The sequence below is a fragment of the Podarcis cretensis genome, assembly GCF_951804945.1.
Source record: "Podarcis cretensis genome assembly, chromosome: 17".
In the NCBI taxonomy this organism is placed as follows: domain Eukaryota; kingdom Metazoa; phylum Chordata; class Lepidosauria; order Squamata; family Lacertidae; genus Podarcis; species Podarcis cretensis.
In genome coordinates this window covers 37445538-37468238 of record NC_137187.1, presented here as the reverse complement: position 1 = coordinate 37468238, position 22701 = coordinate 37445538, and the positions used below count along the sequence as shown (strand labels likewise).

The following is a 22701-nucleotide window of genomic DNA, read 5'->3' as shown; positions in this document are numbered from 1 at the left end:
AGTTCGAAAGCACCTCCGGGTGCAAGTAGATAAATAGGGACCGCTTACCAGCGGGAAGGTAAACGGCGTTTCCGTGTGCGGCTCTGGCTCTGGCTCTGGCCAGAGCAGCGATGTCACGCTGGCCACATGACCCGGAAGTGTCTCCGGACAGCGCTGGCCCCTGGCCTCTTAAGTGAGATGGGCGCACAACCCCAGAGTCTGTCAAGACTGGCCCGTACGGGCAGGGGTACCTTTACCTTTACCTTTAACGGGCTTAGGAAGCTGCCATGTATTGAGTCAGACCCTTGAACCATCTACTCTGAATGGCAGCAGCTCTCCAGGGTTTCACAAGTGCAATAAAAAAGTGCAGAATGCATTTTCATAGAATTGTACAGTTGGAAGGGATCCTGAGGATCATCTAGTCCGATGCAGGAATTTAAGCAGCTGTTTGTATGGGGATCAAACCAGCAACCTTGGTGTTATCTACACCGCACTTGGAACAACTTAGCTATCCAGTTTTGAGAGATGAATTTCAAGCGGATGCTTATTCTCTGCTAAACCCCTAAACGGTCTGAACTCATAATACCCGTATTTTTCGCTCTTTAAGACGCACCAGACCACAAGACGCACCTAGTTTTTGAAGGATCAAAACAAGAAAAAAAATATTCTGAATCTCAGAAGCCAGAACAGCAAGAGGGATTGTTACGCAGTGAAAGCAGCAATCCCTCTTGCTGTTCTGGCTTCTGGAATAGCTGCACAGCCTGCATTCGCTCCATAAGATGCACACACATTTCTCCTTACTTTTTAGGAGGGAAAAAGTGAGTCTTATAGAGCAAAAAATACGGTACCTCAGGGAATATATATTACCTGACTGAGCTCTTCCCTGAATAACATCCACTTATAAGGTAAAATCTACAAGGGCTCTTTCAGTGGTGGGGCTGCAGCTTTGGAACAACCTCCCAAGAGTTTCTTTTACTTTTCAGAAAAAGGCGTTTCAGATGTATCAACTCTCCAAAGCTTTAAAAAGTACTCTCTGAGGTTCTCTGTTGCATTTCACCAGGCAGCCATTTTGATATTGATACTGAATTAGCTAATAGCTACCTACTTCCTCTAAGGCTGGCCTGTTATGCCTCCAGTTCATTCATTAAAGCAAGCCAGTGCTACTGCTTTGACCCACAGTTGATGTTCTTCCCCACACAGTGGCAAAGCAGGTAACAGACAAGTTCTTCTCTCGCATTCTAGTACCTGTCAGATAAGTGAGGATGGGCCGTTCCTCCAAAGACAAGCGTGACATTTACTACCGCCTGGCCAAAGAAGAGGGGTGGCGAGCCCGTAGTGCGTTCAAACTTCTGCAACTGGATGAGGAATACCATTTGTTTCAAGGTGGGCCAAAAAAACATGCATCCCCATTATATTACCACTTTTTCTTGCATCACTGAAGGGCATTAACAAGTGTTGAACACTCAAACCTATTTTTAATGCCATGGCTCAGACCCAGAACCTGTGAAGGAATATTAATACTTTTCCTTTGGTATCCCCTTCTTCTAGCAGATAGCTTTTTTCGGATGACCAGAGTCCTGTTTTGGGGGAGATAACACTGCAACAAAGGCGCCATCTTACCACTTTAAACAGTCATGTATTCCCTCAGAGAATCATCTCATGAGTTCCTCTTCCTAATCCTTTTTTTCAGCCCCTTTGCAGAGGTGCTGACTGATCTTCTCTTGTCCTTCCTAGGTGTCTCTAGAGCTGTGGACCTCTGCGCAGCTCCTGGGAGCTGGAGCCAGGTTTTAAGCCGAAAGATCAAGTAAGCAAACAATTCAGTTCAAATATATCTAGTGGGTTCCATCCCCTTAGAGATGGGCTAGTCTCTCATGGGATCTACTTATATTCTACCCCACAGAGGAGAAGACATGAAAAACTCTGATGTCAAAATAGTAGCTGTAGATTTGCAAGCCATGGCTCCGTTGCCGGGTGTCATCCAAATTCAGGGGGACATTACCAAGGTAGGTGCTACCTTGTGCATTTTGGGGTGATGTCAGCCTTGAGTTTGGCCTCTACCCCATCTAAGCAGCAGAAGAAAAAGAGGCCTACCCAGAGAACAGTCTCTTTGCTCACATACCCACCTACCTCTCTGTTTCCAGGTCTCTACAGCTCAGGAGATCATTTGCCATTTTGAAGGGCAGCCCGCTGACTTGGTGGTGTGCGATGGAGCCCCTGATGGTAGGTGGCAACCAGGCTCCCAGCCTTGTCAGGGGAATCAGGGAGCTCTGCTGGGCTTTAGATGGAAAAGCTGCCTGTATTAGCTCTGATATGTAATTCCTTTACTTTGCAGTGACCGGACTCCATGACATAGATGAGTACATTCAGGCCCAGCTGTTGCTCGCTGTGAGTATCTCCTGGTGATTGCTGCTATATGTAGTGAGCAAACTCACCCACAATGGGTGCTGTGGGGGCTTTGCACTGATGGAAGAGCCGGTTGGCATCCTTCAGCAGAAAGTTGCCCAGGCTGACTGAGTGCAGCAGATCAGGAAGCTTGCTAGGAGGAGTGCCAGCAAGTGATGGCTATGGCATCAGCCCCTGTGAGTCTTCCTGGGATCCACAGGCCCCAGAAAATGCCACACTATTCTGGGTCCTGACATAAGGCCTGATATCAGACAGGTTAATGGGATGCCCTCCTAAGGACCTATCTGGTATCATCATATTCCCCAGACCCGGAAGACACATTGCTCCTAAGTGAAGCCTTCTGTAGTTAGGGCGGCTCTACAGTCTCTTTTTTTTTTATAAATTTTTTATTGGGTTTTCACATTTTATAGACACAGACACACATACACGGACATAGACAACACATATGAAATTTCATATCCTTACTTTCCTAACCCCAGTTCTTGACCTCCCCCCACCCCCCCTTCATACATCCTAATTCAATTAAATTAACTCAGCAAGTTCATATCTCTCATCCTTTACATATTATTATTATATATATATATATTTAAAGAAATACTTAATTCTTATTACTTGGCCAAATTTTACTTATCCAGTTTCCTTATAAGCATTAAATCCTTTTCTAAGGTCGACTCGAGTTCCTTCCACGAATTTCCCTTTTATCTTAAAATTAGGTCATAATAATCAAACACAAAGGTCATAAACATATTTTTTAAAAAAAATTCTTCCCCCCCCCGCCCCGGTTTCTGTCCCTTCCCAATGTCCCCATGTCCACAAACAGTCTTTAGCCTGGATTCCTCACATCTGAGGCCTTTAAATCTCTGTCAGTCTCTCTCTGCCGATTTTGTTGGTAGCCCTCTTTGTTGGTCCTCGGGTCTCGAAGGAGTTCTAGCTCAATCTCATCAGATTTTCTTCCATCCAGAATACTTGACACCAACTGCTGCGAAAGGTCAGCCAATCCATGCTCAAAGAGGAAGCCCCAATCATATTTCTTATTTCTTTTAAATTCAAATATTCCAAGTGTTCCAGGGGCTTCCTCCCTCCTCTTTCGCATCTCTCGCAGGTTTGTAATCCAAAGGTCTTCTTCTTTGTGTTCTGACAATGTAGGCTTGTGGTTGGTACTCTCCATCTGTACTGGCCCTTGTTCCCTCTCCTCCTGTTCCGAAGTTATCTCTTCTAATTCAGCTGTAGATTTTTTCCCGGTCAAATCCATTGTGCATTCAGCAGAGTCACTTATTTTAGAGTTCAAGGTTATAAGTTGTTTACTCATAGCCGTAGTCTGCTCCTGCAACTTTCCCACAAGATAAAACATTCTTTCTATCTCTGCCTGTAATTTTCCATCTGCAGCCATTGTAGTGTTTCAATGTTTCCCCTAGGGGGATTCTAGTTACTTAATAGTCTTTTCCCAACAGTCCGTTACTTTGTTATTTCACTGCTCCGTTCCCAACCATTCCAATTCAAATATAACAAATTTAGTCCAGAAAGGTGTTAAATAATAAGATTTTTAACTTTCACTGCCCGTTTGACAGCTCCTTTGACAGCTGTCAAACTCCTTGTTCCTTTTTCTCCAGCTCACATACAGGACACTCCCGGGTCGGGGGGGGGGGGGTTAAACAAAAACTTCTAAAATTCCAGTCTTACTCTCCAGCACAAATCTTCTTGTGTCAAATTCATGAAAATATTATCTTTTAAAAAACACCAAAAAGAAAAAACTCTCCACCTTAGTTCTCCGATCCTTGCTTTAAATCTTCTGTAAGCAGGGGGGTGCGGACTTCCCTTTAGCACATCCCCCGATCGTACCGAATTCAAGGATAGAAATTTTAAAGTCCAAATTCCATTCTACTCACGGATTAATTAAAGTCCAAATTTCAGGGAAGAAAGTCAGCGGTCTCCGGCCATGGCTCGCGGCTTCGCTCCACTGCAGTAGCGGTCCACTCACAGCACCACGCCGCTCCCCGTACCCTCTCCGCAGCCTTTAAAAAGGCTCTTCGTGGGTCGGGGGGGGCGCTTTAGGTGCCCGCCGAGTCACCAAGTCCGCAGGCTTCAGCGCCTGCGGTTTCTGGGGGTCCCCGCGTCGCCGTCGCGGTAGAACCCTTCTCCAGCGGAGCCGATTCCCTCCGGAGCTCGGAGGGAATCCGCCATTAACCAGATCGCGCTGACTCGGAAGTCGCGGCTCTACAGTCTCAATGGGACGCGGGTGGCGCTGTGGGTTAAACCACAGAGCCTAGGACTTGCCGATCAGAAGGTCGGCGGTTTGAATCCCCACCACGGGCTGAGCTCCCGTTGCTCGGTCCCTGCTGCTGCCAACCTAGCAGTTCAAAAGCACGTCAAAAGTGCAAGTAGATAAATAGGTACTGTTCCGGTGGGAAGGTAAACAGCATTTCCGTGCGCTGCTCTGGTTTGCCAGAAGCGGCTTAGTCATGCTGGCCACATGACCCGCAAGCTGTACGTCGGCTCCCTCGGCCAGTAAACAAGATGAGCACCGCAACCCCACAGTTGGCCACGACTAGACCTAATGGTCAGGGGTCCCTTTACCTTTTTACAATCTCAGTATGCAATTGCAAAAGTAGATTTTCAGTACAATATTTAGCATTTGGCTCTGAATCTTGGCTTTTAAAAAAAGGTATGCTACAGCTGTAAAAACAGATTAACAGTCACAACTTCTTGTGAATTCTCAGAAACCCAAGGAAGGGTTGACATGGCTGCCAGTTCGCAGTCGGGAGCTGTAATGACTGTTCCAGATGGTGCATTGGCCAGGGAGACGTTCAGTTCCCACTCATCAGCTGATCAATGCTGACTTCAAGGTGGACCCTGCTCACGTGTCATGAGCCACTGAGGGTGGGAAAGCCCAGAATCCAGTCCATTTTCCCACCCCTGTTACAAGTACTGGGCCTTTGCTAACAGAGAGGAAAAGAGCAGGACCATGGCAAACCCTTTCACCTTTTATCTAGGTTTCTTTTCCGGCCCAAACTGTCATGGGATGCTGGTGGCTGTGTACCCCACCTGCTGCATCTTTGTGCCAAAAAAGGCTTTTCTCTTTTGGTTCTGATTGTTTCCTTCTGTTTCTTCCAGGCTCTGAACATCACTACACACGTGCTAAAGAAGGGAGGGACATTTGTAGCAAAGGTGAGCCCTGCAGGTGTTAAGGGAAGAGTTAATAGGCACTGCAGTTCTGCTTTAAAGGTAAAGGTAAAGGTACCCCTGCCCGTACGGGCCAGTCTTGACAGACTCTGGGGTTGTGCGCCCATCTCACTTAAGAGGCCAGGGGCCAGCGCTGTCCGGAGACACTTCCGGGTCACGTGGCCAGCGTGACATCACTGCTCTGGCGAGCCAGAGCCGCACACGGAAACGCCGTTTACCTTCCCGCTGGTAAGCGGTCCCTATTTATCTACTTGCACCCGGAGGTGCTTTCGAACTGCTAGGTTGGCAGGCGCTGGGACCGAGCAGCGGGAGCGCACCTCGCCGCAGGGATTCGAACCGCCGACCTTTCGATCGGCAAGCCCCAGGCGCTGAGGCTTTTACCCACAGCGCCACCCGCGTCCCCGCAGTTCTGCTTTAGGTGTGGCCAAACAGGTGTGGCAAAACAGGGCTGCTGTGGGCACCGCACCAAAGTCATCACCCTGCAGTGGCATTTCAGCACCTGCTTATTGCTGTTCACCTGAGCTCACCTAAGGCACCACAGCAAATAGGCTGGGGACTCGGTGGGCCTGTCCAGTTCATCAGCCCACTGAGCATCAGCAGTGGGCCTGGAGGTTTTTCAAGACAGGAACAAGGTAACTTGAGCAGGAATACTGAAAATTTGTAAGCTCAACTTTTATTTCTTTTTATGTATTTAATTTAAAATATAATTCAGTAATGTGTAAGGAATAAGTAAACAGAAAAAGAAAAACACAACTGAGTAGGAGTTAAAATTAAATTTGCCAAAAGGGGTACAAATTAGGATTTATGGGAGAGTCAAATCTGGCCCATAGCTAGTGCTGAACAATTAACTCAAAAAGTAAGGTACAGTGGTGCCCCGCAAGACAAACGCCTTGCAAGACGGAAAACCCGCTAGACGAAAGGGTTTTCCGTTTTGGAGGCGCTTCGCAAAACGAATTTCCCTATGGGCTCGCTTCGCAAGATGAAAATGTCTTGCGAGTTCCTGCGGGTTTTTTTCCCTCCCCCCCCCTTTTTCTAAGCCGCTAAGCAGCTTATCAGCTAAAAGCCGCTAATAGCGCTAATCCGCTAAGCCGTCAATGGGCTTGCTTCGCAAGACGAAAAAACCGCTAGACGAAGAGACTCGCGGAACGGATTAATTTCGTCTTGCGAGGCACCACTGTATAGTAGAAGACAGACCAAAGGTGATGTGTTTTTCAACCACGTGGCAAAAATGTATTTTGTATGAAAATGATAACAACGGTGTTTAAATACCTCTGGGGAAATAAGCCGCTATTCGGAATTCTTAATAACTCTTCAGCTTCAAGTAAGAATATTGCAAGACCCAGAGGATAACAACCTAACACTTTCAAACAAAGCAAAATAGCCTGTTACGCTTCCCAGGGATTGTGACTGCAAGGACCCAAATTCGTGAGAGCTTGACTTGAACCCTTAAGGCAGGCATGGCCAATTCTCATAATCCCTGACCACTGGTCCTGTTAGCTAGGGATGATGGGAGTTGTAGTCCCAAAACATCTGGGGGGCCAAGTTTGGCCATGCCTGCCTTAAGGCAAAGGTGGCCGTCAGTGACATCGGGAATCCTCCTGATGTGTCTTCTGACATGCTGAGGCAGGATCTTGTGACATCATGAGATCCCAGAGCAGGGAACTTGGGTTCATTTCCAGTGTTATCAAGAGTCACTGCCCTTGGGTGCTGGCTGCATGTTGAGTCTGTTTTGGGAGCACCCTGGGCTTGTTCCCTCTCAGCACCTGATGCCGTTGAGCTCAGTGTCCCCAGGACATCTGAATTACGCCCCTTCTCATTGGCAGAGGATTCCTTTGCATCTGTGTCACTATCCACAGCCTGGGTAATGTGGCGTAAGAATGCAGTTTATCCAGGCGAGATGATGGCATTTTGCTTCCCTGCCTTAGATATTCCGAGGGAAGGACATCACCCTCCTCTATTCCCAGCTGCGGATTTTCTTTCCTGATGTGACGTGCGCCAAACCCCGAAGTAGCCGCAACTCCAGCATCGGTGAGCGACCAAACAGCTTCTTGCAAGCCTGGTTAACTTGCAGCTTTGCCACTCATGGGGGAAACTGTACAAAGCGTTACAGGATCTGACAGCTTGTTCAGAATCACTGGAATCTCAAAAAATTATAATAATGAGTGGAATTCTAAGTGGCACTAAGGAGATTGCTCTGTCTGCGCGAGTACTATGATTTTTATTGCATTAGCCATGCGGCCATAGCATAATATACATAGAAATAACAACATAAAATAGGGGTGGGGAGATAAAAGTGGATGTCGTCCTGGGCGAATACTTTGAGAAAATGGGAATAACAAAAGTAACGGGGGATTTAAAACATCGAGTGACAGAGAATACAAAAAACAGGTTCGATTGTGCGGCGTATCGACTACATCTGTGGTATTAAAGAAGGAGTTGGTGCCGCTTTCCTCTTCATCACACTAAGCAGGAAATTAGCTGTCATCTCGGTAATCCAACAGTCAGAATCCTGCAGAAGAAGGGACACTATCCAAGGCTGGATTGGGAGATGAAGCTTGTTCACGAGAGGAGTTAGAAACCGAGATCTTTCATCTGTCCAGTTGGGACAGAAGAGCATTACACGTTCCATAGTCTCCAGAGCCGTGTCATTGCAGGAGCATGTTCTATTTGCGATGGAAACTCTGGAGTAATGACCCGACAGAACTGCTGTAGGAAAACAGTTGAGACGGGCACAGGTAAAGGCCCTTCGTTTAGCCTCCGAAGGAATTGTAAAGCAGTATAGAGGGATCCCTTCAGGGGGTGGAATAGCTAGGGCTAAGCCTGAACACGGCCCTCTTGCATGGGAAGCTGTGTTAGAGAAGTCAAGTTGCTGTAGCTTCTTTTTGATTAGAGGTAGGGCCGCCGGGCTAATACACTCTAAATTAAAAACAGTTTTGCGGTTCAAATTGAGAAGAGAGCGGAATTTGAGATTAATTGTAGTTTTCCAAGGAGAATTATGAATATCTCTTAGGATCAGATTGGAGAAACCACCTCTAATTCGAGCATCCGATGCTAGTAGGTGGGAGCTGTAGGAAATGGCTCGACTCCATGCTTGTTTTACAATTTATTTCTACTTGCCCAATGAAACGATCTTCCCCCTCCTCTCCTCCTGTAGGCCTATCTTGGGGGAGTGGAGGGGGAGGAGAGGCAAGGGGAAGCCATGTTGTGCTGGCGGGACTTGTTCTGGCTCCTGCTAGCGCAGCTCTTTAGTTGTATCTGGTCCCATGTTTCTAGTCATTGTTGCAGGTGAATGTCTGGAAACATGCAGGCAGAGGGAGAAAGATGGTCTTTTGCGCCCTGCGTGATATGCACGTCCCCTCGTGACTTCCAGCGTCTTTCTCATCGCCCTATTACCCATTGCTTTGCCAACTGTTTCCTCCTGCTTCACCCTGCTCCTTGAAACAACTTCCTACAATTAAAAGAAAGCAAATGAGCAGTTCTCCAAAAACACAAAAGTGAACGCAGGTCAGGGAAGCGCACAACAGAATCTGCACATGCCGTGGCGTAATGCTCTCTTAGAGCTTTTGATTGAGTTTGCTTTGGTGGAGGTCTTTTCTGCTTCAGTGCCATTTTTAAAAAACAAAAGTCATGTTTGTGTTGCAGCAGCTGCACTTGCAGTTTAGGCTAACTTTTTAAATTTATGCAAACACATTTCCTTAGTCTCCTAGTTCGGCTAGGGACAAGAATCCCATTACATTGCGTTCAATGGGTTGCCAAATGTGTTCCCCTCAAATGTGCTGAGCAATAGATTTTCTAACGGTAAAACCTCTGTTTTATGCGCATGTGACAACAAATCAATAGATTCCCTTTATCATATCTTGTTTAATTGCCCTTTATACACTGTTCCCCGATCAAGGATTCTGAGTTCAACCATTCTGGAAATTGTTGCTAAGCCACCTGAATTACATCTAGCTTATCTACTCCAGGACATTGACTCTTATAGAACATCACAGGTGGCCAGATTCCTGTTTGCAGTTCTTTCATGGAATGCTGCATGACTATTAAAAATCTAGAAAACTCTATGCACCATCTTTATCTTCAAGGCCATAATACGGTACATTTAGAGATTGTAAGTAATGTGAAGGAGATTATGCGTTGAAATATTTTAGTTGATATTTTAGAATGTAAAATGCTATTTTATTTATTGATTTGTTTTACCTTGTGGGCTTATAGCCGAATAAAGTATTATCTATCTAATGGGTTGCCATGCATTTGCAAAATTAGAACATGTGTACAACACATCTTCTGTGTACAGTGGTACCTCAGGTTAAGAACTTAATTCGTTCTGGATGTCTGTTCTTAACCTGAAACTGTACTTAACCTGAGCACCACTTTAGCTAATGGGGCCTCCTGGTGCTGCCGCGCCGCTGCTGCAGGATTTCTGCTCTCATCCTGAAGCAAAGTTCTTAACCCGAGGTAATATTTCTGGGTTAGCGGAGTCTGTAACCTGAAGCATATGTAACCTGAAGCATATGTAACCTGAGGTACCACTGTACTGTTGTTGAAGGCTCAGTCTACCCAGTGTTTGAGGTAGTGGGCAGTTGTTTGCTGCTGCTGCAAAGCTAATCCCCAAAGGCTGTGTTTCCCCGCTTCCTATAGATGTGAGTGGCAGCCATTCATTTTTGCAGGTCATTCTCTCAAGGGCACCGCTGGCAAATGGGATCTTGCCATTGAAGAGCCTCCTGTCTATTGCATGAGTCACACGTCCCTCATCTTCTGCATCCCAGGAGTCAGACTGTTTTATTCTGTCACATAGAACTCAGTGGAAACAATTTAGAACAGAGTCTGTGTCTGAATAGCTCCATGCTGGTTCTTGGTCATGCTCGTATTTGATGGAAGCTTGGAAATGGCCCATTTATAGGAAGATAGGAAGCTGGATTACATCAGTGAGGCTACTGGATCCATCTAGCTTGGAGTTGTCAGCCCTGACTGGCAGTGGGCCTCAGGGGTTGCAGGCAAAGGTATCTCCTAGCCCTGCCAGGAGATCCCAGGGAACCTTCTGTTTACAAGGCAGATGCTCTATCTTTTTTGCTGTGTCCCCCCACCCCCGGTCTGATGGTTTTATGCAGAACATGCCTTTTCCCCAATGCAGGTTCAGGTTAGGCACAGCATACTCCTCACGGGGCTTGATAACCAACTGTATTGGGGAAACAGCAGGGGGTTGTGTGTGTTTGTGTGTAATTTAGTGCACACCCCGGAAATTCTCTTTCAGCTTCTGCCTTCTGGAAGAAGGTACAGGGTTATAAAGACTAGGACCGAGAAACAGTTTCTATCCAAATGCGATTTTGGTTTTAAACGCATTGTAAGGAGTCTCTATGGGAGTGTATTGTATTTTAAAAATGGGGTATCAGAGTTTTTAGGGGGCTAACCAGGCTGGGATAGCTGGCTTGTTGGTTTTGAATGTCTTGTGTAGATTTCAATTTTTTTTCAATTTCGTTGTTCTGTATGGGACAATGACAATAAAGATTATCGTATCGGAATGCCACAGCGGTGATCGCCAAAGCTTTTAACTGCCTTTTCATCCTTCCAGAGGCCTTCGTTGTTTGCCGAAACTACAGCCCCCCCGAAGGCTACGTGCCAAACATGTCCAATCCTTTGCTAGATCACTGTTACGGTAAGGAACCTTGAAGGGGGAAGAGATGTTTCTGCGGGTTCCTGTTGTGTTGGGGGATACAGGGCAGGGAAACTGAAGGGAAAGTGGGTGGTTTGAGGGCAGAGGCAAGAAAGTGTGGATGGAGGAGGGCAGCTGCAGGGGGATTGTGAGTCTTCTCTTTCTGTTTTTTGGCAGTATTGAGCAGAGACTCTGGAGGCTGAAGCTGTCATATGTTTCCTGTCCATAGAGTCAACGCCTTGAAAAGCCAGGCAGGCCCCATAGTATATAAGCGATGAAATCAAAGTCTTCCATAAGTTCTGGATATGAAAAGAATGAATTTGCCTAGGGAAAACCTCAGTTTTAATCCAGTGCTTGTTTGTTATTTCCCTCCCCCCCCCTCCCGCGGAGGGGCAACTTCAAGAAGGGGCTGGGATAAGCTACCTGTCATCATGATATCAGATGATTGACAGGTGGCTGTCACAAGTTGGCCCTGTATGGTATGGGAAGATGAAGATACGGTTCGCTGCACCAAAAAGATGCCCCCGAATTTCTCCTTGTCCAATTTCTGGTATTTTTTCTCTCCCTGCTTTTAAATCTTATTGGAGTCTAAGTTTCTGGGCAGCAGTTGTGTTATATTCTGTTACCTTCTGCATGATGCCTAGTTATAGCACCTAATAAAGACTCCCTTGTTGTTGTTACCATCATTATCATCGTGATCAGCCCAAGTATTGGAAGCCCTTTTTGCTGAAGCAGCGTTTTAGCAGGAGAAAAACGGCACCTCTGCCCTAAGCCAGGTTTCCTTTAAAAATACGTTTCCCAGGAACCCAGGAGGACTGAGGAGTCTGAAAGCTTCTTAGCCAAAGAGAATTTTTTTAAAGATGTTGTAAGGATATTTGTAAATGAGGGGAATAGGATTAGGAATTGTAAAGAACTACAAAGGTGAAATGGGACGCAGGTGGCGCTGTGGGTTAAAGCCTCAGCGCCTAGGACTTGCCGATCGAAAGGTCGGCGGTTCGAATCCCTGCGGCGGGGTGCGCTCCCGCTGCTCGGTCCCAGCGCCTGCCAACCTAGCAGTTCGAAAGCACCTCCAGGTGCAAGTAGATAAATAGGGACCGCTTACCAGTGGGAAGGTAAACGGCGTTTCCGTGTGCAGCTCTCGCTCGCCAGAGCAGCGATGTCACGCTGGCCACGTGACCCGGAAGTGTCTCCGGACAGCGCTGGCCCCTGGCCTCTTGAGTGAGATGGGCGCACAACCCCAGAGTCTGTCAAGACTGGCCCGTACGGGCAGGGGTACCTTTACCTTTACCTTTACAAAGGTGAATAGTGGGGCAGGGTCAACCCTGGAAGGTCCATCTCTTTGCAAGCAACACTTACCAAACCTCCCCCAATACAGATGTGGATTTTAACCAGCTGGAGGGCCCCAATCGGGTGATTGTCCCCTTCCTGGCTTGTGGAGACCTGAGTGCTTATGATTCCGACAGGACGTACCCTCTGCAGGTAAGGCTGGTCTTGGGTGGTGCGTCTGGAGGCCAGTGGGAATGGTTGATTCAAGCGTGGCTCCATCTGTCTTTGCTCCGATTGAGGAAGCAGGCTGTTTAGAACCTGGGGGAGTCCTATGGGCCCTCTTCTGCCACTTGGTCCTTCCTGAATCGGTAGCTGCAAAACCACCCTCTGGTCGTTGGCAGTGGTGGTGCTAAGAACAGAAGAGGCCTGCTGGATCAGACCAAAGGCCCAATCTTAGTCCAGCATCCTGGCCAACATCCTTAGTGGCCTACCAGATGTCAATGGGAAGCCCACCAGCAGGACCTGAGGGTAATAGGAGTCCCCCTCCCCATCTGCAATTTCCATCAACTGGTATTCAGAGGCATACTGTCTTCATCATGCTCCTTTCTCGGTGCAAAGATTAAAGTACACGGGTCCCTCTGTTAGGGATTGCCAGTCCAAAGCCCCTGGTGCCTTGCAGTTATCGGCAGGAGAACCTGAAACAGGCAGCATTGTATCCAATGCTAGTCCTACTCAGAGCAGACTCAATGAAATTATTAGACCTAAGTCAGTCCCAACTATTAATTTCAGTGGGTCTACTCTGGATGAGACCAATAACAGGTCCAAGAAGGTGGTTTCTGCATGTGCTGTAGAAGGAAGTGAGGAGCAGGTGGGGCTCATCCACCAGGGAAGGGGGTCCATCTAGGTCAGTGATGGCCAAACCTGGCCTTCCAGCTGTTTTGGGACTTCAATTCCTATCATCCCTGACCACTGGTTCTGTTAGCTAGGGATGATGGGATTTGTAGTCCCAAAACAGCTGGAGGGACAAGTTGGCCATCACTGATCCAGGTGAAGGAAAACCTCTGCTGCCTTGTGGGATATCTTCAGGAGAAGAAAAGGCTACACAAATCCAGAGTGGAGTCCCTAAGATGGTTAGATGGTGCCTTGTGTGCCTCCTTCCAGCAACTCCTGCAGCCAAGCCGGTGCCGAGCATATTGCTCTGCTTTCCTTTGTACTACTTCAGCGAAGCCGAGAGAGGGGTCTTGTCATCTGGGCAGCCCAGGGTCTCCAGACACATGGCCAGGCTCGCGTCCTGGGAAGGTCACTTTGGTGCTGCTACTAAAGCGGTTTGACTCCACCCGTAGAGTGGCACTCCATTGTTTCTCTAGACAGACGGATGCCTACAACTCTTAAGCAGAACTAGCATTGGCTACAACCCAAAGAAAGCAGTGTAGAGAACGGAGGTGCCCATTGATTAGCAATGGAGATGAACAAAAAGGATAATGGTGGTTGATGGTGCTTAGGCTCCAGAAAGGGACTTGGACCACCTGCTTTAAGGCTCTCTTGCTCTCTTTCCCATTTGATCAGCTGGATCCCGAGAAGAAATACACTTACATCCCCCCGACTCAGCCTCCCATCTGCCCTCCCTACGAAGAGGCCTGCTTCTTGAAGAAACACAATCTGCTGACCAAGGAGCAAGTGCCCCAGCCTCAGCAGGAAAACGCACTCCAGGAGCAGCAAGAGCAGGGGGCTGAACACTCACCCCTAGAGGCCGAGGTCACAGACGCCCTGGGAAAACTGTCAACGTGACATTATCACAGAAATGGGGGGCAAGAGATGCATACCGCCCCTTGCTGGTTCAAAAGACTTTTCATCCCTCTTGGTTTACCTTTTACAGCAGTGGTTCCCCATTAGCTAAGTACTGCAGACCCCCTGTTTTTCAAAAGCCAGGCCATGGAGCCCTTACTTTTGAAAATTTTGATATTCCTATGGTAGTTTTTGGGGACACGGGTGGCGCTGTGGGTTAAACCACAGAGCCTAGGGCTTGCCGATCAGAAGCTTGGCAGTTCGAATCCCCACGACGGGGTGAGCTCCCATTACTCGGTCCCTGCTCCTGCCAACCCAACAGTTCCAAAGCACGTCAAAGTGCAAGTAGATAAATAGGTACCACTCCAGCGGGAAGGTAAACGGCGTTTCCGTGCGCTGCTCTGGTTCGCCAGAAGTGGCTTAGTTATGCTGGCCACATGACCTGGAAGCTGTACGTCGGCTCCCTCAGCCAATAAAGCGAGATGAGTGCTGCAACCCCAGAGTCGGCCACAACTGGACCTAATGGTCAGGGGTCCCTTTACCTTTATGGTAGTTTTTGTTAGGTGAATAAGAACAGCAATAATATTTACAGGCCGCCCATCTGACTGGGTTGTTCCAGCCACTCTGGGCGGCTGCCAACAAAATATTAAAAACACAATAAAACCTCAAACATTAAAAACGCAGACCCCCCTGGGTGGGTTACACAGACCCGCTGACGTCCACAGACCACCAATTGGGAACCACTATTTTACAGAATTTCCTGTTTTATCAATACAAAGTCCCTTTCTCCCTGACCAGCCAAAACCGTGTTGATTTTAATAAAGCTTTGTCACTTGCTCAGAGCTTTTCTTTTGCTGTGATAAGTAGCTGGAATGCTTTATTGGGAAGACACACAGAGAGAGGTTCAAATTCCTGTTCATCCAGGGCAGCTAAAGACACGATTCTCTTGGCCTCCCTTCCCTCAGAGTCAGACTGTGTTCTGAGTGCTGCAGAAATTATTGATAATAATTTAACAAAGGCATATTGTTTCCCAGTACCGCATGTCCTTCCCTTCCAGGTTTTTGATTATTCTGGCTTTAGGCATACTGCATATTACTTTATCTTCTTTCATCTGACAGTCGGGACTTGCTATAGATGGACTGAAATTCCCTCACAATGCTATTTATTCCTCTCCCGATGCTCCACTCCTTGCCAAAGCATGGAGTTCGTGGTTGTTGCTGTCATCCTCCTCCATCATCCTGTTTTCCTCAGGTCACTCATCCTTGTTTCCTCAGAATCCAGGTGTTGCCACGAAAGGGAGGACCGTTCCCTGGAGATTGAGGGCTACACAACAGTGACCCCTTCACCATTCAGCTTCGCCACCTGGGCATGGATTTGGATTCCAGCTGGTGATTCTGCGCCAGTACTTTGGCGCGAGGAGCTGGCTTTCAGGCCCTCAGCCCGTGGAGGCCCTGTCCTTAGGATGCCTGGCCCCCAGCCATCCACAGGCCCCCCCACAATGAAATCAAACCGGTCCAGCGGAGTGTGCTCTATGGTACACAGAGACTCCTCACCCAGGTAGCCTGGGTTGGCTCCCTCCATGGACGCGTCGTCTCCCGGGCTGCAGCGTCCAGACCGGGGACCCTCGGTCTGAGAGGCTCGATGGCGGGTGACCTGCTGAGTGTCCAGCTGCGGCTCGGCTCTTCGGAAAGAGTAATGGGCAAATATGCCGATGAAGAACATCTCGACAGCCAGGGAATAGTAGTAGATCACTGGAGGGGTGAGGAGAGAATTAAGAATATGGTACGCTCTGCAGCAGAGGTGGGAAACTTCCAGCCTGCTAGGGGTTCAGGTTTGGCCCAGGAGGTTTCCACCAAACCTTGCCCACTTCCCCCACATCCAACATTGTATGCAATTTCAGGTGTGGGGCGGGTAGAAATGAGGCATCTAATCATAAGCCTGCATTTTTATTAAAGCTTATATGTTTGATCAGGGCCTGTATCTTAAAAAGCTTAATGATTTTCAAATATTTTATGCCAGGCAGAAGACCAGTTGCCTAAAAACCTTGGCAAGATATTTTTACTCCTAGACAAGGGGCCCCCCTGATTTATAGCAGAAAACAATTCTCAAAGTCGTAAAAAGGGAATTACAGGCTGACAGCCAAGGTTACACTGACCCTACAAATTAAGGGTGGATAAATAGTAAAATGAGCCATATCTTCTTCCTAAGGTTAAGAAGGTCAAGAGCAGTGAAAAAGCATCTAGCTGGCAGAAAGAGAACATTTTCTGGGAAGACTTTTTCTAAAGCTGTTTCTTTCTTAAACTAAGATCCTTTTAAGATTTCTTTTCCTTTTAAAAGGTTGTTTATGTATTAAATATATTAGTTTAAATATAATTATGCAAAGGATTTAAGAAATGCTAGATTCTTATTTCATATAGTTGTAAGAGTTGTAACTATCCTGAAATTAAGTCAGTCACCAGCCCCCCCTTGCCAGACAGGAGACGCCATCGAGCACTCCTGATATATGGTTGTCAGGCCTTTTGTTTAGAAACCTTCAAATGAAGGAGATCTCTCAATGTTGATGTGAACTCAATCCTTGACATATGCATAAGATAAAAATTCAAGATTAATTATCTGTTTTGGAAGGCAATAGGGCAAGGAGGGCAAGAGGTGAGCTGGTAATTAAGATTCCTTGTTGAGACACATGTAAGATATATTACTACTTATTTGTCATTTATAGATAGAAGAATATATAGCTTTTTATTTTCCATAAAAGGCAAGAGGAAATGGGTGTATCTTTTGTGATTGGTTCTAGCAAACAGCCAATAGGAATTTCAACCAGGCTGATTGGACAGAGGCAGCCACAGGAGGAGCAAGGGGGGCTGGATTAAGGAAATATAAGTGCTGGCCAGAATGGCAAGAGGCCAGGCCAGAGCTTGGTAACCATATACCACTGTGCCTCATATTTATTTGTCTGACAAATAAATTACTATTTTAATTTCTCTATTGCTGCGTTGAATATTTCATTCCAGCTAAGCGTTAACCACAAGCAGGGTGCTACAGAAAGAGACGTGACTGCCAGTGCTGTCCCAGTTGTGCATCGGCAAGGGAAAGCAGTTTCCTTACATCAGGCTTCCTCAAACTTGACCCTCCATATGTTTTTTGGCCTACAACTCCCATGATCCCTAGCTAGCAGGACCAGTGGTCAGGGATGATGGGAACTGTAGTCTCAAAACATCTGGAGAGCTGAGTTTGAGGAAGTGTGCCTTGCACCTTCCTTTGATGCTTAGGCCAGACCATCCTTTGCCAACCTGATGAACTCCGTAGGTTTTGGACTACAAGTTCCATCAGCCCCAGCTAGCTTGGCAGGCGCTGTAGTTGCACTAGCAGAAGCTAGCACAATGATTCCGAGTAGCAGCATAATAATAACAATAATGATAATAATTTATTATTTATGCCCTGCCCATCTGGCTGGGTTTCCCCAGCCACTCTGGGCGGCTTCCAACAATATATTAAAATACAGTGGTACCTTGGGTTAAGTACTTAATTTCGTTCCGGAGGTCTGTTCTTAACCTGAAGCACCACTTTAGCTAATGGGCCCTCCTGCTGCTGCCATGCCACCGGAGCATGATTTCTGTTCTCATCCTGAAACAAAGTTCTTAACCCGAGGTACTATTTCTGGGTTAGCAGAGTCTGTAACTTGAAGCGTATGTAACCTGAAGCGTCTATAACCCGAGGTATCACTGTACAATAGTCTATTAAGCATTAAAAGCTTCCCTAAACAGTGCTGCCTTCAAATGTCTTCTAAAAGTCTGGTAGTTGTTTTTCTCTTTGACATCTGGTGGGAGGGTGGGAGGGCGGGTGCCACTACCAAGAAGGCCCTCTGCCTGGTTCCCTGTAACTTGGTTTCTCTCAGCGAGGGAACCACTAGAAGGCCATTGGCGCTGGACCTCAGTGTCTGGGCAGAACGATGGGAGTGGAGACGCTCCTTCAGGTATACTGGATCGAGGTCGTTTAGGGCTTTAAAGGTCAGCACCAACACTTTGAATTGGACTTCCCCCTGCACACCTCCACAGCCTCCCCAAATCTGCTCCAGGGGGTTGAGGGAACCCCGGGAACTGCATGGGAGGGAGAGGGGCACTGTCAAGCATGCAGAAATGTTTACACTGATGGAACACTCTCCTTAGCTCTACTGTGAATACAAGTCTCTGGGTGCAGTAGGTTGGTGAAGAGGCTAGCCCAGATGACACACTGTCCCTTGCCCAAGAGCCAGCTTTTCTAAGGAACTAGTTTTTTCCCCCTCCTCTGCCCCCTGAGAGACTCTGACCCCGCAAGGGGGCAGGGAACCTCTGTGGCACGAGACAGCAAGGAAGGCAATTGTCCCGAGACGGCAACTCAGAGAGTGAGGTGGCTTGCCCATCAGCCAGCCACCCTCAATGGCGCCTGCTGCAGGCTCCTGGCCTCCCTGAAGCAGCTTACCTTGGGAGCGTGTCACCGGGGAGAGAGGCGGGCTGCAAGGGATGGCCCCCACTGCCCCCATGGTCTCCAGGATCCCACTCTGCAGGCCACAGAGGACGAGAACCAAGATGATGCAAACGAATTTGGAGCGCAAGCTGTAGCCGTTGAGCGCTGGCTTGGTGGCTTTGTAGAAGAGCAAGTAGCCATAGAAGGACAGGAATGTGGAGATGGCAATGATGGCGTAGATGTAAGAGTTGGGGTTGGTGTAGCCTACCTGGGAGAGAGGGATGGGCAAAGGTGAGATGTCAGATTCTGGGACTCCCCCCAGCAACATGTGTTTGGGCCCAGAAATGGAAACGAGAAGAATTGCCATTGAAAGAAGAATGGCAGACGAAATTAATGGACTATGCAGAATTAGATAAGATGACAGGAAGGATTTGAAACCTGCAGGACCAGAGATTCTCAGAGGACTGGAATAAATATGTGAACTATTTGAAGAGCAATTGTAATCAACAGATTACACTAGTAGGATTGCAAGAAGTTTTGTAAGGAGGAACATATGAAATATTGCAAGGGAGGTTATGAAGAGAGTTATTAGTTAAGAAAATTAAAAGTAATAGTGAAATTAAGAAATGTAAACTAAGTGAAAAAGATTGGAAACTTTTCAGATGTGATTGATGGAAGTCAAAGAATTGTATAAGATACGAAATTATGTTAAATGATTGTTGGAAATAGTATGTTAAAAATAAATAAAAAATATATTAAAAAAGGAATGTGGAGATGGTGTAGATGTAAGAGTTGGGGTTGGTGTAGCTCACCTGGGAGAGAGGGATGGGCAAATGAGATGTCAGATGCTTTGACTCTCCCCAGCAACACGTATTTGGGCAAAATCCTCTGTCACTTGAATGGCACTTTCAGAGCAAGACTTTTGAGTAGAAGTCCAGGGCCCCACTCAGCAGCAGGAGAAAGTGGGCCCACCCAAAATGGCTTATGCCATTTTGAGTAATGCACATTAGCTCCTAAAGAGGTACAGACACTTACCCATGGACGCAGTGAGACTGTTAAGTGCAGAATCTAAAATTCCCTAACTCCACTGCTGAATGGTGCAGTGAAGATCAGCACATTTGAGAAAACAAAAAACACAGTTCAAGGTCCTGAAACATTTTAGCTCTCGAGAGTATATTTAGGTTGTTGTTGTTTTTAGGACACCTTTCTTAGTTTCTTCCTACAAATTAATACCACAGGGTTTTTTGAAGTATTAAGCAGGGGTATAGAAATGTATGAAAATAAATCATGGAAAAAGCTAAGCTTCAGCACTAGTACTTTGGTATAATCAGAAATGTGAACAGCTTGCCAAACTGTATATAAATAGCAGGATACAATAACTATAGAAAAGCTCAGATTTCTACTGTAGCTAATCCCATTCTGATCCATAGCCTAATCATGAAATCACTGGTTCAATTTATCTGGCTTTAAATTAACAGAGAAGATGGAAAATGCTGTTGCGCTCTTTGTCAGCAGGGGTCATCAACGTTTTTAAGGCACATGGGCAGATGTGAATTTTTGAATGAGTGCTGTGGGCCCCACACCTTCTGGGCAGGTATCTCTCTCTCTCTCTCTCTCTCTCTCTCTCTCTCTCTCTCACACACACACACACACACACACACACACATGGGGAGAGAGAGAGAGAGAGAGAGAGAGAGAGAGAGAGAGAGAGAGAGAGAGCTCACACAATTTCCAAGTGATCTGGGTAAAAGCTGGATCCAAAAGAATCTGAGCCTTGAAAAGCCCATAGAGCTAAAAGAAGAAGTGGGAAAGAACATCGCTTTTCTAACTTCCCCTTTCAGGTCTATGGACATTTCAAGGGAGAAAATGTTAACCACCCTCCATGCTTCATGGTGGGGTGAGGGGTGTGTGCATGTTGAGATAAATATTTTGTGAGCGCCAGCGGAAGACCTGAAGGGGACCACTTCATATACATCTCTAACCTAATATAGTTCCATCTATGGAAATCCAGAGGTGGTCTGGGGGCCAGAACTGGTGGTGGTTCTGCTTTTATCACCCAGGAGTGCCCCTTTCTGTTCCCTCTTTGCCTGTTAACCAAGGCAACACAATTCTCTTAATTTGCTTCTCACATTCATTTCCTTCCCACCTTTCAATTTATGTCCTGCACTTACTTGAACTGGAGGCTACTTGCAAGCTTTCATCCCCAGGGCTGTGGAATTTTACTGTGCTTTTAAAATCCTGATGAGCAACTTTTAATTGATACCAATCCACAGTTGCCCCATTCCCTAATTGCCACGTTTGCCCTGGTTGGTCCCAGCCTGGTGCTCAGAACGTAGCAGCATTTTCATGGTAAGATCCAGCAGCGATACCAACCTTTTTCTATGGTCGTCATCCAGAGAAACTACTGCTAAGGTTCAGCCAAAGCTTCCTATCATTATGCATACAGAATTTGAGCTGCCTTGCCACATCAATTTGATAAGCTTTGGCTATAATTAAGACCTGCTTTGTTACTCATTGAGGGATAACAATGCCCAGATTCAAGTCAGCTCAGTCCAATGGAAGCATCTATCAACAGACCGAAGAATGGGCACCTGTCACTTTCCTCAGGAAAATATCCAACCTGCAGCATCACTGGGAATACCAAGTAATCATTCTGTGCTTAATAGACATGCCCAAGGTGTGACTTAATTCCCTTCCTCTCTGCCTGTTAGCCATGAATTTCACAGCCAGAATTACTTACATCGCCATAGTCATATTTCTCATCCGTCCAGAGGATAAGGGTGACGAAAAAGAGGATGGTCCTGATGACAGAGAGCTGATACACAGCCAGCGTCATACATCGCAGGTTTGTTCTGCAGAAGAAGAAGAAGAAGAAGCCAGTGGTTTTCTTTCTTTTCTTTTTTAAAAAAATTATTTAACATAATTATTACAAAATATAAGCAAAATATTGCAAATACATACATACATATATTTGAGATAAGCTCACATATATAAAAAAGGAAAAAAGAGGAAAAGAAGAAAGAAAAGAAGAAAGAAAAAGAAAAAATAAAGAGAAGAAGAAGAAAAGTTGGAAGAGAAAGACTTCCGGTCGGCGCCAGCGCTAATGGCGGCTCGTTCTCCGATCTCCGGAGAAGGAGCTGCCCCACGAGTTCGGGTCTGACCGCTACGGCGAAGCGGGGACCCCTAAAATCACAGGCGCGGAAGCCTGTGAACAAGGAGACTCGGTGGGCACTTTTTGCGCCCCCCCTTACTGCAAAAGAGCCTTTTTAAAGGCTCCGGAGGAGCATCGGGGGTGCGCGGAGCTGAGAGTCGCTACCCAGCCCGTGGAGTGAAGCCGAATCGCCATTGACGGAGAGCGCCGATTCCTTCCTGAAATTTGGACTGAAAAGAGATTCCCGTGAGTAGGATTGGCAACTTTATCGGGACTTTAAATTAAAACTTTAAAAATTCGGCCGAAAGTGGGGACGGTAAATAAAGGAAGTCTGCCTCCCCCGGATTGCATGATTGCTAAAGCAACGGATCCAGGAAGCTGTAATTGATAAATTTATGGAGAACCTTTGAAAGGACCAACCCTAGCATTGAGCTTAACCCCCCCCCCTAGTAAGCAGGAACAGGGGGGGGAAGAAGAAGAGAAGGAAACCTGCGGGAAAAGTTTTAAAGGGACAATTTACTGCAGCCTCTGACTCTGGGAACGGACTGTCTGGGTGAAGCACTTTGACAGGGAACTGTCAGATGTGTTGCAAAGTGGGGACTTTATTAGATACAATTCTCTGAGACTCTGTAGAAATAATACTGTTGCAACTAAAAAGACTGAAAGACGTTTCTTAGTAACTTTATCCCTCTGAGGGTTTTTGGACTCTTTGTTTCTCTGCTTATTGGATATCTTGGCTCCCTCTAGAGGGCTGAAGGTAACAGTTGCAACACTGACTGTTAAAAACAAAGTCACTGGATTTTTCCATTCAAGACCTGTTCCTGTGAGAACGACCTTGGGATAT

The 22701-nt window shown here is 46.8% G+C and overlaps 2 protein-coding genes across 3 annotated transcripts; one reads left to right on the top strand and one right to left on the bottom strand.

The window, feature by feature from the left end:
* Positions 1-1224: 1224 nt before the first annotated feature.
* Positions 1225-15100, top strand: LOC307206731 (tRNA (cytidine(32)/guanosine(34)-2'-O)-methyltransferase-like). The gene is made up of 10 exons (XM_079960124.1): positions 1225-1362; positions 1714-1783; positions 1880-1982; positions 2121-2199; positions 2312-2364; positions 5494-5547; positions 7488-7590; positions 11132-11215; positions 12588-12691; positions 14045-15100. Exons 1-10 carry the CDS (start codon positions 1242-1244, stop codon positions 14264-14266), a joined length of 993 nt encoding a protein of 330 aa, XP_079816250.1. The 5' UTR covers positions 1225-1241; the 3' UTR covers positions 14267-15100.
* LOC307206745 (organic solute transporter subunit alpha-like) lies at positions 15010-21555 on the bottom strand. Of its 2 annotated transcripts, XM_079960145.1 has the most exons (3): positions 21447-21555; positions 18722-18974; positions 15010-16014 (listed from the first exon to the last, which is right to left on the bottom strand). In XM_079960145.1, the coding sequence occupies exons 1-3, from the start codon at positions 21540-21542 to the stop codon at positions 15587-15589; spliced, it is 777 nt and encodes a 258-aa protein (XP_079816271.1). In that variant the 5' UTR covers positions 21543-21555; the 3' UTR covers positions 15010-15586. The 2 variants fall into 2 exon arrangements, with proteins under 2 accessions (XP_079816271.1, XP_079816270.1); XM_079960144.1 differs by lacking the exon at positions 21447-21555 and having other exon boundaries at positions 18722-19364.
* Between the last annotated feature and the right edge of the window lie 1146 nt (positions 21556-22701).

Coding starts and splice junctions, on each gene's coding strand:
- LOC307206731 (XM_079960124.1), top strand. CDS start 1,242: ATGGGCCGTTCCTCCAAAGACAAGCGTGACATTTACTACCGCCTGGCC. Junction 1,784..1,879: donor GTTTTAAGCCGAAAGATCAA/GTAAGCAAACAA, acceptor TCTACCCCACAG/AGGAGAAGACATGAAAAACT. Junction 12,692..14,044: donor ACAGGACGTACCCTCTGCAG/GTAAGGCTGGTC, acceptor CCATTTGATCAG/CTGGATCCCGAGAAGAAATA.
- LOC307206745 (XM_079960144.1), bottom strand. CDS start 19,073: ATGGCAATTCTTCTCGTTTCCATTTCTGGGCCCAAACACATGTTGCTG. Junction 16,015..18,721: donor CCCGGTGACACGCTCCCAAG/GTAAGCTGCTTC, acceptor TCACCCCTCCAG/TGATCTACTACTATTCCCTG.